Source organism: Periplaneta americana, chromosome 1, assembly GCF_040183065.1.
Source record: "Periplaneta americana isolate PAMFEO1 chromosome 1, P.americana_PAMFEO1_priV1, whole genome shotgun sequence".
NCBI classification, from domain to species: domain Eukaryota; kingdom Metazoa; phylum Arthropoda; class Insecta; order Blattodea; family Blattidae; genus Periplaneta; species Periplaneta americana.
The window spans coordinates 78149261-78166011 of NC_091117.1; the positions used below are offsets into that span (position 1 = coordinate 78149261).

At 32.4% G+C, this 16751-nt stretch overlaps 1 protein-coding gene across 1 annotated transcript in view; it reads right to left on the reverse strand.

Annotated features, from left to right (window-relative positions):
• Positions 1-302: 302 nt before the first annotated feature.
• LOC138697058 (anoctamin-7-like) overlaps positions 303-16751 on the reverse strand; it is a 496507-nt gene continuing 480058 nt past the window's right edge. The window contains exon 19 of the mRNA XM_069822679.1: positions 303-11169. Within this exon, the coding sequence (XP_069678780.1) occupies positions 11125-11169 (45 nt within the window). The 3' untranslated portion in view covers positions 303-11124. The remainder of the gene's footprint in view (positions 11170-16751) is intronic.

Consider the following 16751-nt stretch of genomic DNA (forward strand, 5'->3'; position numbering starts at 1 on the left):
ATTTTTGCAGATACGAGGAAATGCGAAATAGTACCGGCACAGTCTATTGTTTCTAGTACCCTCAACAACTACAACTCAAGCTTCGTGACTGTATATACTAGACTGTGGTTATACGATATCTAAATTTATTGTTTAATGCTCTGTATCTTAAATTCAAGGTTTTGTAGTTAAGTTCTTGTTCCAGAGAATGCCTCAATTTTTATGTAGTATGTCTGTGGATTCACGAAGATGGTAATATTTTGTATATCTAAAGAGTGTTAACTGGACAAGTGGAACCTTATCTCAGAAAATAAAGTAGAAACTGATGCGGCATGTTTATATTTTTGTGGTACTTTAAATACTTTGTACATGATTTAGGCCATAATGAAAAATTACATATGTTGCTCAAAATGCATGCTTCATTCAAATGGACAAGTAACAGGAATAACACTTCTTCCTCTCCATGTTTAGAGAGAGAAAGCTTTTTAAGTGTATTGCTTAATCAGAAAGAAGTATCAGGTGTTGAGCGCATTACGTGTATAATTTGTCACCAATCGGTTTAGTACAGTTTGGCTCAAGCACTCTTAAACCCGATTCTCATTCTGCAGCAATATTTAGTTGATTAATTTCCTATATATGTTATTGAAAGATAGCTAATTTCTCATTCTATTATTCTTCATTCTCTGTGGCATACTTTCATATATAAATATAATATAAAAATAAAATTTAGAAAGCTTACACTTTTAGACAGGCGCTTATATTTCACATTTATAGGAGACTCAAGAGCATTAAAGTAAACGTTTGATGATTCCGTAGCAAATCAAAGGTAATCAAGATATACTAACTACCAAATATGAGAGGTAACAAGAGTTTTCAAGGAAAAGACCTTTGTTCATTTCTTGGGGGGGGGGTAATGTCTCGATTGAGAGCTTGTAGATATACCTGTAAGTGACGTTCTTCATACTTGCACTTAACCCTTAAATTGGCAATGTATCCTATAGGATACAACAGGTTAATAGGCTATATGCTATAATTTTTAACAGAACAATAGAAAAAAATTGGTAGGAAAATTAAAATTTCACAATATTGTACAAAATATAAAAATATGTACATTGCGATAGTTGTTTTATTTACGGTCCGACAAGGTTTAATAAACTAGTGTGAGAAATAAAGCTTTGCCAAATTAAGGGTTAAATATGTTCATTTTAATATTTAAAAATCCCGAATTGTTTTTCAGCAATATCAGATACGACAATTAATTTAGATATAATATTCAACTTCCACACTCTTGGTATGTCATATGAACTGGAAAAAAGAAAACATAGAACTATTCTGCTCAATACTGAAAATTACATTCTACTTTAAAACCAAAGAAAAATAAGTTTGTGCTCCATCATATTTTTTCCTCAATCTATAACGTCCTAATTTTTTTTTAATAAATATTAGTTTAGAGTTAAAATTGACTTTAGAAATTGCTTAAATGTCATTTTACAACAAGTGAAAAATTCAATTATCAGAATGTCTTCACTACCAGAAAATCTATTCACTAGACTATCAGTAGACACACAGACACATTCTCACACACCATCTTATGCTCAGATTTCAAAACAGCATTATGTCAAGTACTGACACCTTCTAATCTACATTTAAATTTGGTGTTTCGTCTATTTCAACTACAAATAAGCTTTTTCTCTTTAAATATGGATATAATTCTTTACTAAAGGCTTTAACTTTGTTGCTATATAAAAGTGGACGTGTAATTGTATTATTTTGTGCCACTCGATATGTCTGCTCTAATTGCTTAGTTGGAAGAGAAATCTAGCCCTTTCTTAAACAGAAGCTAGATGTAACATTTCGAAATACCTAACAAGAAAACACAAAACATCTCACAGCCGAGACTGACACCATATTGCTTCTCAAAAGATTAATGATCTTATACTCGTATTTCATTGCAGCAAAGGTACTTCATGTTATAATGTACTCATTTCAAGTATCATTCACCATTATCTTTCCCTTGACAATTTGTAAAAGTTTGCACAAACGTTCCTCCTCATTTAACAGGTCCCGCCGATATTAGTATCTGTGATAGCAATACAATTGTCAGTGCTTTTTTGTATTTGTATTTGTATAGTCGCTTTAATTCGCGACTGTCTGTAACTTACTGTTGGAAATGCGTTGTTATACTGTGTCCATTATTCCATGGTAATTGGAGTTCAATCTGACATACGTCTTTATTTAACTGAAAATTAATTATATTTAGTAGAGAAAAACCACGTAAAAATTTTGATCAGATTAATTGGCACCTGGGATGGAACCTAAGATCTCCCGAATGCGAGTGTAGTGCGTTACCATTGAACCACCTCGCTCGGTAATGCCTCTTTTATATTTGTGTTCAACTAATACTCTAATACTACATTTCTCTTAAAGTACAAGACGAGTCGAAAGTCCCAGGACACTTTTTTTTGTTAAGTTTATTTATACACGCTTAACAACTGTGGTCATATCGCGAGTTTAGGATCTATGGGTATACCAATAGGTCGTTTTCGCTATTGTTGAGTTCCTGTTTCTATTGTGTGTTGTAGATGGCTTGTGTTCATGCAAATGGTTATATATTTTGATTTATGTTTAAGATATTGGTGATTAAGGCGGTGAGGTATATACATTTCCAATCTGGCATTTGCCTTTGTGACTAAGGGAAACCATGAAAAACCCCAGTCAGATTAGTCGGCCACGGAGTTCGAATCCTGGACCTCCTGAATGCGATATCAAACACTACTCTCTGAGTCAACTCGCTCCGTAAGAAACCATTTTGTTTTGAAGACGGAAGAGAAAATTAAAGATCTGAGTACCCATGAAAGAAATGGGCGAGAGGTCAAATTTTGCTAGTACTTCCGGAACATGGGTGTCATCTTGGATCAAGGTCACATTTTAAAATGGGAACGGAGTCAAATGTCATATCAAATGAGACAAATGTTCACTCCGAAATACATTACCGTAATAAGATTTGATACACTATCTGTTGCGACTCAAAAGTTATTACGACAGCAATATGAAATTACCGGTGATGTTTCAGGCAAGCGGAATTGCATTGACGGAAGAAAAAAGGATTTAGATGATCCTCGTGTCTGGGAAACGCCACTGCCGTATCATAACCGCGGATTTCAGCGACCGACATCCAGTAAGACCATCAATTTCACACAACATTATCGCATCCCTGATATCCAAATTTAGATCAAATGGGAATGTTCAATAAAGACAAGCCACGTAACAGTCGGCCGAAAACTGTAACGAACTAGGGAACTTCAACACTGGTCTTGTAACCATTTATTAAAAGTCCAAAACGAGGCACACGACGTTTCTCAGAAGATAGTGGTAGCAGCCATTCATCCATTGTATGGATTCTTCATACCAAAAAATGGCACTTGTTCAAGGTTCAGAGAGATCGTGTGCTGCGTTTTGGACTCTCGACAAATGATACCAAGACCAGTTTCAGTGTTGAGGTTTCTTCGTTGTTTGCAGTTTTCTGCCTACCGCTACGTGGCTTACTTTGAACTGACCCAGTTGCTCTAAATTTACGAGTATATTTAAGGGATTCGAAAGTGTGTGAAATTGCTGGTCTTTCTGGATATCGATTGTTGAAATCCGCGTCTATGATACGGCAGTTGAGTTCCTCAGACATCAATCCTCTTCTCTTTCATCAGTTAAATCTTCACATCACCGATAATTTCAAATTTCTGTGCTAATAATTTTTGAACCATAACGCATATGACAAATCTGATTACTGCAATGAATTCCTCAGTAAATTATTATCTTATGTGAAATAACCCCCTCCCACTTTAACATATGATCTTAAAGATGACTGCCATGTTCCGAAAATAACAGTGAAAGTTCGCCATTTCACTCATTCTTTCCTAGGATACTCAGATCTTTATCTTTATCTTTATCTTCCTTCTCTGAAAATAAAATATGTTCTGGGATTCGTTATACTCATCTGGTAGTTTATAAACTGTCAGTTATTCTTCGCAAATATTTAAAAATATGTGAAGAAAATTTTCTGATCAGGAATATGACGTGTAAAATTAAAACAGAATATGTATACAGCTATCTAACTAGTTTCCTGATCATACAGGTGACAACAGTTACACCCAATGATGTTTGCTCATCTTTCTCTAACACTTTTCCAAGTTCCACAAGGTAATTTCAATTCGTAAATTATAAATTGAATATTATATGCTTTAAATTTTATTTGTTATAAGAACAATTCACTTTATATTTTTAATGCGACTCATTATCAATTTCATTCTATGTCTTCATAAAATTTGGACCGTCAATCGTGATAGAATTTTGGGAGAGAACTTTGCAGTAAAAGGGTTGAAATTAAATTACGGAATTAGATTATAAATTTGATCTGCAGTTTAGTACCGGTGAATTTGCAAGTAGTCTTAATATTTCATATACGATATTATTTTTTCATTCTATTTGTTGAATTTCATCATCATGCGAAAGATCACTTGCAATTATAATATTTTACATTATCGACTGATTAAAAAGGTATTCCCTTAAAGAAATACTAATTTAAGTTTCTGTTTTCTATAATTAAATTTATGAAGCAATCTTTGGTAAACATTAATATAGGCCAGTCTCGCCTGCTATTACATTTCATTCCAGTAAGTATTAATTACACCTAAAAAGAAGATATTCGTACCTCCGTAATACAGTCTTATTGTGTTCAAGTTAAATATGTTGAAGATCATGCTATGAATCTGAAAATAATACAAAATGCTAACAACACATAATAATATATGTAGGGTACTAAGTGAAACACAATAAAGATGTGGGATACAATAGGTAAGATATGTTGCTAAGATACTATTATGTAACAATGTAATCAACCTACTAGCATTCAATAATCACAGACGAGTTTTATATCATAAACATTTTTTCTTAACCTTCTATCCCACAGGAAGAACGAACTACACGAACAATTACAAAAATAAAACAGTAACAATCAATCCTGTATTGTCTGCAGAGATTAGCTGAGGTTTGTACACAACATGAATAACAATCTGTTGGTTACATTCATTCAATTTGGAATTTAAAACACAGATGAGCCACCAACTGACCGTTTTTAACTACAGAATTAAAAATAGATCCTTGGCGCATTGAAATGACCAATGTTGCCTAAACATGAAATGATTTCACTTCAAATTAAGAACATCTCGCGAATGTTTACTGTAGCAGAATTAATGTTTCTTTCGACTTCTGGTAGATCGCTCTCCGCGTGGCTTAAGGCTCATTCACAACGAAAATTAACATAACGTAAGCGTTAACTTAAGAATATAAACGTTACGGTAAAATCAAGAAGTCATACCATCATTCACGATGGGAACATAAACATAACAGCAAACATACTTGGTAACCATGGAAACATGACAACGACGCCATTTCCTCATATTCTGTCGTATACTTCAGCGCTCCACGATTGTGTTCTGTTTGCAAATCACGTAAGCATAAGCATGAAAGTTTGGAGTTCGCAAACTTTCATGTTAACGTCTTACGGTAATGTTTATGTCAATGTTTATGTGAATCATTGTGAATGATCCCATTTGGTAGCCTGGGCGAAAACTTCTGTGTTTATGATACGGTTATGTTTAATTTTCATTGTGAATGGGTCTTTACGGTCGCTAACCGCGAGGGTTACGGGTTGTCATGGCAACCAAGGTTAACCTTGGAAATAGCCAATCACCGTTTGACGCCCCCTGCTCTCTTCGCACAAGCTTGCGGATAATGCTGCTGCATGGCTAACGATCTATTAGAAGTCGAAATAAACGTTAATTTTACTAGAGTTGGACCAGAACAAGACGATTTTAAGCACTGTTATTAGAGTGCATTGTGCATACGTAGTAAATATAAATTTAAAATTGCACTTATTAGTACACAGTAATGTATGAAGAGTGTTTGTAATTGTAAGGTTTAAGAAAAGTTAACATATGCACTTTCACTAATATCGGCCTTCACTGCGATAAAATTTGAAATTATTACAGAAATAATGGTCCAACATGTAAACAACACATAATGTTATATTTGCTTATTTTACAAATGTTAATTGCAACACTGGGTAATTATTTTTTCTCCGATCAGAGCATGCTCATCAGTGAAGTGCAGAAAAGAAACATTAACACGCAAAAATGTGTTACATACAACACAACATTGGAACTAGCATGCACTGAATGTGATTATCACAGAACAGCAGCCTGGCAGAGGGCTGACAAAACCAAGATCCGAGCTCATCACAAGTCCTTTATATCACATCAATATCTCAGCAGCAACAGTTATTTATAATAATATACAGTATGCAGTCTGCAGCACTGATTGTAACAGTCAATTTCAACACTTTCGGTTGTTAGCTACGCCGCATTCTTTTGTGGCTTCCAGTAATGCAAATCGAGTTAAAAGTAAAAATCAATCTTATTGTTGGTTTAATAGGAGAGGTACATCTTTCCAATTATTGTACAGTACAAATTTAGTGTACTACACTTAAAACATTCATATCTCAGTATCTTTCAGTCCTGGTGCAATTAAATTCGGCGATTTGCAATACATTTCTTCTGCTTTATTATACATTTTTAATATTTTCAAGCAACTATTTTTAATTAATAGTAATTAATTTCTAAAATTTTTGGTAAAAATTCTGAAATTATAAAGAATTTCCCTGATATTTTCCATTATCTATGATTTTTTTAAATTACTTTTCATTAAAATGTTTGTAACAACTACATGAACAACATAATTTAAAATATTTACCTAATCTCTTGGAAAAATATTTTTATTCAATTTTTATAGAATGCAATATTATTTAAAAATTTTCATGACTCATAGGCCTATTATTTTTTAAAATATGAATAACAAATTTATTCTAGAGCTAAAAATATAGTTTATATTGTTAAAATGTGAGAAATTTACATGCATGCAAAATTTCATTAAAATACTTGTATCTTAAAAAGGTTTTTGAATTATCAGGGAAGACAAATGTAAATTTCAACGAAGAATAAAGAGTAAATTTAAAGGGATAAGGAAGCGACAAGGGGAAAGTTGGATGGCATATCTTAAACACTATTAGTGATGTCTAAGACACAGGGAAGTATATTCTATAAAAAATATAAAATGAAAACGGTCTTTTTTGAGCATTTGAGCTAATCATATCGGGTTGAATTATATGCATTGTGTGATAGGAGGAATCCACTAGTTTAGCGTACAACGTTAATTATGAGATTAGTATAATATATGTTATTTATAGTACGCTTAAGTTTCTCCAAATGCAAATGTTTAAAACGGTAGGTCTATATTGGTTTCTGTACTGAATAACAATTGAAGATTGTTATTTTGAACATTTTTTCTGATGTCTTAAGAGATTATACAACGAATTTATTCCAATTTTTTAATGAAGCATTGCCCAATTGATGAATACCTCTTTATTTCCGAATTTCTTCGACTAATTTACTCACTGTATTCTTCATAGGACTACTCCATTACATAAAAGGAAATAAATATTGTTAGTAAAGCTCAGCTGTAATATATATGGTTGTCTGTAACTGGTAAAGCTTTTGTACATGCGCCGAATTAATATACTCCACATTTTCGCTCGGTGATAGTTCGTCTGGTTTTAGTTTCTAACACAGACAAAACAAATACTTACATATCACAAATGTTTTGGATTTTTTGAAAGTTTAAAGCATGTTTGAACATTTGTATTATACAAAAATTCAATGTAATGTTACTGCAATTTTAAAAATAATGCGATTTCTGATGTTAGGTTATTTATGTACATATAGATATGAATATTATACGTTTTAAATATAATTTTATTTGGATTAAAATTCAAATTTATTCCATTATGAAGTGGTGATTCAATAAAAATATAGAACAACATTTTGTTCTTTTTCGTGAATATAAAATGTTTTAAAACATTACCGGCACCGCTACTTACAAAGGAATAAATTAGTAAAAATCTGAGAAATATTGTCACAAAATTTCTAATTACCGGTAATAGGAAGGAGTACATTCTAAGGTTTCATGTGACAAAATTATTTTAAATTCTGAATGTTAAGAGAAAGCAGTAATATGAATATTGGAGGTCATAAAGTTGTTTTATGAAAGCATTTGAAGTTCAAAACTGAGTTATTTCTTTACTTGAGGCCACTTTTTATTATTACTGGTATATTAATTGTTTTTAAACTAAACAAGTACCTAATAAAGCAAAAAAACTTATTCCATTCTCATAATTTTTATTTATGCTTGCTTCAAAACTTTAATAGCGGATAGAAAGATCTCATTTACTTGACATAATAAGTAGCCTGCTATCCAGACAGAAAAGGGTAGGCTAAAGAATGCATTTGTTCCTGGTTATGAAAAAGAATAACATCGCCAAATATGATCGCCATACAGTATCTTATTTGTTGTGATGTTTATTAACAATTTTCGCAATCCTTTTAAAATGTTAGGTGCAAATATTTTAATGTAGTGTCTAAGAGAGTTTATTTACACGATGTTATCCTATTTTACCCTGTTACTTTACGTATGCAGAATAATTATAAACATAAGACACATAGGACTGCGCAAAATTTAACTGAAATGACGTCCTTGAACTAGTTCATACATTTTAATTAATAATAATAATAATAATAATAATAATAATAATAATAATAATAATAATAATAATAATAATAATAAAGAATATATAGCCTATGTTCTTATAGAATAAATTTTGAATACTAATATATGACAATGATAACAAATCAAAATTTCATTTCCAGTTTCGGCATGGGACTCCCGGTTCTATTTTCTTCTAGAAGAATGTCATGTTTAGAATCTTTGTTCCCCTTAAAATCCACATTGGCACCGACCAGGTTAGGATCTCTGAATCTTTGAACTTAAGGCAAGCATCCATTAAGTTTTGTATTATTTATATATTTATTACATAAAATTACCGATTCTGTCTGTGAGAATTTAATAGAAATATGAATGAAAATGAAATTTTCTTCTTTTTCTTTTTAAGGCGATGCTCTACTGAAAATAGTCGAATTTTGACAAATTGTATTATATTTTATTTTTGCGCTAAAAATGTACGTTTTATTTTATCTCAATATCGTAATTATAAGCATATGTTTATGTAATTTGTTAATGCATGAGTTATGTGTAACCAAAACTTTAAATTTAATTATAAATATATATATATATATATATATATTATATTATATATATTACGTTTTCAACGACAAGTATTCATTTTCTTTGTCAGTGGTTAAAGTTAGAATGATGAAACGCATACTTATTCATTAATATCTTTGTTGTGAAATGGAGCATTTGACTGGCTGTATTCAGCATAGTTTTGTTGCTAGAAAATTATAAGTAAAGCAGTATTATTTTTTATTAATATTTGAACAATGAAGAAATATATATTTTTTTTACAAATGAACAAATTAGAGCAGGGATTTACTAATGCTCCATTGCTCAATGTGCATTGTTACCTTGAAGGAAAATGAGATTTTTGAAAAAAAAAAAAAAAAAAAAAAAAAAAAAAAGGAAAAGGTTTTTTTTTTTTTTTTCAGAAATAGGATTTTCACTAAGGAAATTTAAACAAGGAGAAAAAATTAAGTTACATTTTTTTAAGTGTTTATGATGAAAGATTGAAATTTACAATGTGTGATTATAATATTGATATGCATATTCAGTAAAAATTTCAACACTCCAGCTAAAAAGTATGGATTTTAGAAATTTCAGTAGCTCATCGCGTTAATGTATAATCATGATGTCAAAGATGTGAAGACAGCTAATTCCTTTAGTGAATCTCACAACCACATGCGTTTCTTTCGTTCACTGATACGTATATATCGACACAGGTATACTCTATTAAAAGTTAAAACAAACAAGTATTTGTGTTTGAGGTCATAAAAGAACTGAAGATGCATAAAATTCCTTTTCACCAGGAAAGTGATTTAATAAAAATATAGTTTTCATAAAATTGATTGTGCACGACTTTGAATTGAAACTATGTTTATGCTGGCTCCAAAGTGCAAATTTAGATATATAAATATCTCTCTTTAAAAATAGACTGTATTTTGAAAAATATAAATTAGCCAACGTTCTACTTGAATCTTGGTTTATGTCTCACCTCTGCCTTCTCGGACACACATAGAAATATGAGCAAGTGAGCCCCACAATGGCAAGCAACGTCATGCATACAGTCAAGTTTAAAAGTGTAATTGCTCTGTCGGTTCACCCTGGGTTCATATCCCTCTCTCTGAGATAAAACGGTGAATAGTAAAGACTGCTTTCGATGGAATATACTTTTTTGTCACATTATCTAATAGTAATACAGCCTTTACTTTGTCAAACTTATTTTCATTAAAATATATGGTCTCATGGGTTGGGAGTTACATTATGTTATGGTGATTTTCCCTTACGTATAGTCAATTCACCATTTGAAATGGAAGACATATAGTACAACACTGAGATAGAAACTCCTAAAACATAAGAATAAGTACAATACTATGTTACTGAGAATACACAACGCAATAAATAAATATGTGCTTGAATAATGTAACATGTTCTCCATTTAGAATAGTTGCGAAGATATGATTGAGCTCATTCCAGATATATGAGATTATCATTCTACATTTTATTTTGTACTCGTATATTCATTCTCAAAACAACAAAGTTTTTTTTTGATAACTGTTAACACTGACATACACATATATACATTCTTATTAGAGGATCTTGCCGTCCTCTATTGAATATTGCGTAATTAATGATTTTGTGTAGTCATCACGTAGATACTTATTAATCGGATCGGGTCTCAGCATAGCTCAGATGGTAAGAGCACTCAGATCGCCAAGTTGAGTGTCTTGGGTTCGATTCCCGGTGCCGGAACGAATTTTTCTCCATTAATAAGCATGTACATGATGACTATACAAAGTCATTGCTTATACAATATTCAATAGAGGACGGCGAGGTTCTATAATAAAAAAGTTTTATTTTTCTCAAAATAATATGGTTACTTGGTTAGTTTACAATGCTCAGCCGTTTGGCAATGGAACCATCAGCCATCTTGAAGCCCAGTCATACTGTTAAGTACGGTAGTTCAGTTCAATCTGAAGAGTCCCTTGATCCACTCGTGTCACCTGGTTTGGGCTAAATGGACAACATAAAATATTAACATAAAGCAACACAAAGTGAAGTTCGTTATATTGCTACACTTATGTTTTAGTCACAATAACGTTCTTGGGAAATGCCAATTAATGTACGTACCAAGAGTGCTAATGTATTCATTTCCATACATAAAACACGTGAGAATGAATTAATTAGTAAAACGAATTCGTACTTACTAAAATTTTTTTTAATGTATGTGTCCGGCTTAAACGTATAACATTTCATTATTTTATTACTTGAAAAGTATTATTGATATTTACACTCGGTTTGCTTCTACGGGTAGGGTAACTCAAAATGTCTTTACTTACCTAATACATCTCGATATGCGCACCATTTGTGTATTGCAACATTGCAGCCGGAACATTTGCGACAGCTGCAACAATGCGATGGCGCAGATCTGGTTGTGTTTGTTAACCTTCCCGGAAGTATGGAATGTAGCCTCGTCCGAAAAACAAACGATATCGAAGAATGTCTCATTTTTATCAATTTTTGCCAGAATTGTCTCCGCGAATGCCCTCCGTCGCGGCTTGTCTTCAGGTTTGATTTGATGACGAATCTGAAGTTTGTACGGCCATAGGTGCAATCTTTTATGGACGACATCATGTACTGTCGAACGAGGTAAATTTAGCTCCCTACTTGCTCTTCGGATTGATTTACGGGGGCTCCGCTGGAAAGACGTACGGATTAATTCGACATCAGCCCACTGGAACAGCACTCTTGATGTGGTGGCCCGACTTTGAAACCAAACTTCCAGTTTCAAGAAGACATCTGTCCTATTTCATGATTGTTACGTACGTTGGAACATCGTCAGTTGATCGCAGTTGATATTCACGTCGAAATTGATGTTGTACCTGCTTAACAGATTTCAACTCCGCGAGAGAAAGCACACAGAATGCCTTTTGCTATGGAGTCAACATTGTTACTGACGCTAATTGGCTATTTCCGCGAACGACGTAGTTTACGCATGCGATGTACACTCCCGCCATGCAAACACAGGAAACATTTTGAGTTACCCTATCCGTAGAAGCAAACCGAGTATAAATATCAACACTAGATTTCAAGTAATAAAACAATGGAATGTTATACGTTTAAGCAGGGCACACTGTATTAAGTGCTGTTGTAGAATGAACTACCTTAATAATTTTATAATAAACGTTTATTCTCTGGAGTTAAATATCTTATACATTCGACCGATGTTCGAAGTTTATTATCTTTTGTTAAAAATATATCATTCAACACTACTAATTTAGATTTTAATCTGAGGGACATTTTGTATTAAAAAGTTTTCCTGTCATTCTTCATAAAGTAAGAAACTGATAAAATTTTGAAATATATTTAATTAATTTATTTTACGAGGTTTCATCAACTGCGATGATTATCTAGTTGTCTGGGAGGGGAATACTGAGGAAGGACACATTATGACGCAACTCAACTGAGAGTAGAAAAGAAGACCGAGGATGGAAAAAGAATTATCTTTTGTGGACCTCTGGAAAAATAATTAAGGAAGATACTAGTGAAGTGCTTTGTGTTGAATGTGGCATTGTATGGGACAGGAACATGGTAATTATGACGAAGTGAAGAGAAGCGAATAAAAGTGTTTGAAATGTGGATATGGAGAAGAATAGAGCATGTGAAGTGGACAGACAGAATAACAAATGAAGCTATGTTGGAAAGAGTGGATGAAGGAAGAATAATGCTGAAACTGACCAGGAAGAGAAAAAGGAATTGGTTGGGTCACTGGCTGAGAAGAAATTGGCTACTAAAGGATGCACTGGAAGGAATAGTGAATGGTAGAAGAGTTCAGGGTAGAAGAAGATATCAGATGATAGACGACATTAAGATATATGGATCATATGCGAAGACAAAAATAGGAATGCAGATAATAGGAATTGCTGGAGAATATTGGGTTTGCAGTGAAAGACCTGCCCTTGGGTAGAAAACTATGAATGAAAACGAATGAATAAATGAATTGTTAGCGTCTGAGTGAAATGAAGGTGATAATGCTCGTGAAATAAGTTCAGGGTTCAACGCCGTAAGTTACCCAGCGTTTGCTCTTAATGGGTTGAGGGAAAATCCCGTGGTAAATCTCAACCAGGTAATTTGGTAATTTGTCTCAACCAGGATATTTAAAAGTGTGAGTCAATATACTAGTAAATATGAAACTGAACACTGAAAAATTATGTAAAAAGAACATGAGTGAACATAACCTAAATTAATATTTGCGAAATTCACTTTAAAAAGGAGAGAAGAACAGCAAAAAAAAAATATTTATTTATAACAATATCTAGCTAATAATAAACAGACTACAGAAGAACTTTGTAAATAAAGGGATTTTCTAAATTAGATACCTGAAAGAAAGAAATGAAAATGTATTATGAAATTTTAAAATATCTGAATTGTGACACAATATTATATTTAAGTTTTTTTTATGTAGATTTATGTATGGAATCAATACATAAATATAATATTTTTATTTTTACAAAGTGTTTGTTTTCAGGTTACCTGTAACATCTCAGAATATCAAACCTCATAACAGATAGAATAAAATAATAATAATTTAACACACATATACCTGGTAAAGAGCTCAACTAATGTATTTTATTATACTTACATTGCTACAATAAGCTGAGCCACTATAAATCAAATCACAGTAATTACATACCACCTCAAGTGAAAATAAATTAGCAACTTATATTTGTAGAAAATTAATTAACATGCTCAGAAGCGAAGCTAGATTTTCGTTCATCTGGAGCAATGACCCAGCTCGGTTTTCCCTTCTAGCTGCCCACCCATACGATTACATACACAAACAGAGGTTAACGTAAGTTACCTTATAGTAACTATCTTCTTTCCTCCAAAACGGATGAGGACTTGCCCCAGAAACCTCACTCGCCCCCCAACTAGCTTCGCCTCTGGATAGGCACTTTCACATCTAGCAAAATTGCAAACATTGAAACAATATAAGTCGAACTTTTCATACATGTCCTTATCAAACCACATAGTAACATTATTTCACCTTATTTGATTAAGTAACACTCAAAGAAACTAATGTTAGCCATAGATCTAACACAATAATAATTTAATAAAATATCGTTGCACAGTTTTTATGAATGTCTTCAAATTGACACAAAATATCACTACAGCCTTGTTATTCTCTCGGTCTCATTACGAATTACAGTCGAATTATTACATCCAGGGTTGCCAGACATCTCGGATTTTAAGGGCTAACTATGCATTTAAAATAAATGTATAGTGTCCCTTTTAATTAGTTCACAAACGCTGAGTATCTGTACTTTGAAACTTACGAATTTTCAGAAACGCAAGCTAAAGTAAACACTAGACTTAATGCAAATTTGGTAAACTATCTTAAAACTGATCATGTGAGAAATAGCTTTGTTTCATTAAATCTCATTTCTACATATGAGAATCTCACTCAGAAAAGCAACGTAATTTGCATATTGTAAATAGCTTGTATTGGTATTTAATTTCGAATCATATATTAATCTACATTAATTCTGTGATGATTATTATTGATTATTTTTCAATAATTTGTAGAAAATGATTATAAACTGAATTTTTGTAGCAAATGGGTGAAAAGTTCATGAATATTCTATATTTTTTATTTACAAAAGAAGCCCTAAAAGGATATCCTGTAAAAATGTTCTAAAATTTAAAAATCTTGACCTCACTTTGTGAGTACACTATTTACCTGACGATGTTTTATGTTAAAAATCAAGATATTCCAAGTACTAATCAGGACACTCATAATTTTTATACAAGATATAATCAGATCATTATCTCTGAGCCGTTATAAATAAATGAAGTCCATTATTCATCCATTACAATCTTCTATGTACTATCTCATTTTTTAAAGCTCTGAAGGGCCAATAGGTAAAACTTCAGCACAGAATTAACAAAATTTCCTTATACCCTCTATTCAACTGATCAAATATTTAGGCTTGTAAATTGAATTATATGCTTACTATGCATTATATACATACATACATACATACATACATACATACATACATACATACATACATACATACATACATACATACAGGGACATCATTTTATTTTTACTGACATTTTTAATATTAACCTGTCTATATCTTTGGAGTAAAGGTCTAGAACCGGAAACACCGCTTGCTCCCCCTTCAAAGACCGGAGTTCGATGATACTGGCGTAAAATACAAAAAAAATCACTTTACTAGGTATAGGAGGGAAGAAAAGTAGTTCATCAATTTATGTAAACTAGGAAATATTGCAATTTTGAATTTGATAATTTTCATTAGGTTTTTGTTTAATCAAAATACAGTACTGTATTAACACTTAGTGTTTTTACTCACGAATTGAGCTATCCATTCGGACTTATTAATTATGCAGTGTATATTGTACTGTTACAGCACATTAGTGTACAATATAGAGAATGAAGTTAAATTGAAAAATAATCATAATATGGATATTTAAACACATTTTTGAAAATGGTGGCCGTTCATTTTGATACAGGCTTCAGTTCTTTTGTACATATTATCGCACTATAGACTATTGTACCTAATTACAATTACCAGTTTCGTCCTTCGTACTAGTAACTCATGTTGAAATAATTCTGTATCTACTCTATAAAGAGTACCTTACGTACTGTTAATTCAATCTTCACTTCTGCCCGATCCGAAAAGATAAAATTACTCAGAAATGCAATCTACTGTCCATTCAAGTGGTTTTGTCGCAGGGTCGTAGAAAGGGGGGTGGAAATCACGTGACAGTTAATTACTTAACGAGGCCCTTTTATTTAAGTTATTTTAAACAGTTGTATAATATTACGTAGACGTCCAATTCCTAACAGAAATTAATGTTTTAAGAAAAGAGCTAAGACAGCCCAGCTACTAGACTTTACAGAGGGGCGAACAGAAGCAGATGGGGGAAACCGGGATGCGACGTAGGCAAACGGACGACAGTACCTGTGCGAAAATATGATTCAATATTGAAAGCTCTTTCGTCACTGGAAAACGCGAACATATTTCTGGAACGTACTATACTCACTAATTCAGTATTGCATACGCGGCCTTGGTTCTGTGTGGAGGACGGTTGTAAGTTTACTAGTAGAGGGGGTGGGAGTGAAGTACATTTAAAAACTCAGGTACAATAAAAATTGAAGTAAAAATAAAATGATGTCCCTGTATATATTATATCCTGGAGTTAATAGTTTTTTCTCAAATGTTTAACAACCTCTTATTCAGTAATTATTACGTGTAGGATAGTGATTTTTGTCCATATCGATAAGAAAACAAATAATAATTTATTCCTCTGGCGCATTTCAATAGTTGGGATGGTTTTCGTATAAATTTAATTTCAAAAACCTCTAATTTAACGCCACTGCACGATGCGAGGTGGTTGCAACACAGCGTCAGAGAACAGCTCATCTAGCGAAACATACCAAGTTCGTTGACCTCTTACATCTGTATCACGAGAAGACAGTGTTAGCGGCGATGTCGGACTGCTGAAATTTCAAACTTAAATTTCTAATTAACCGTGCATTTAATCACAAAACGTAATACATTTTT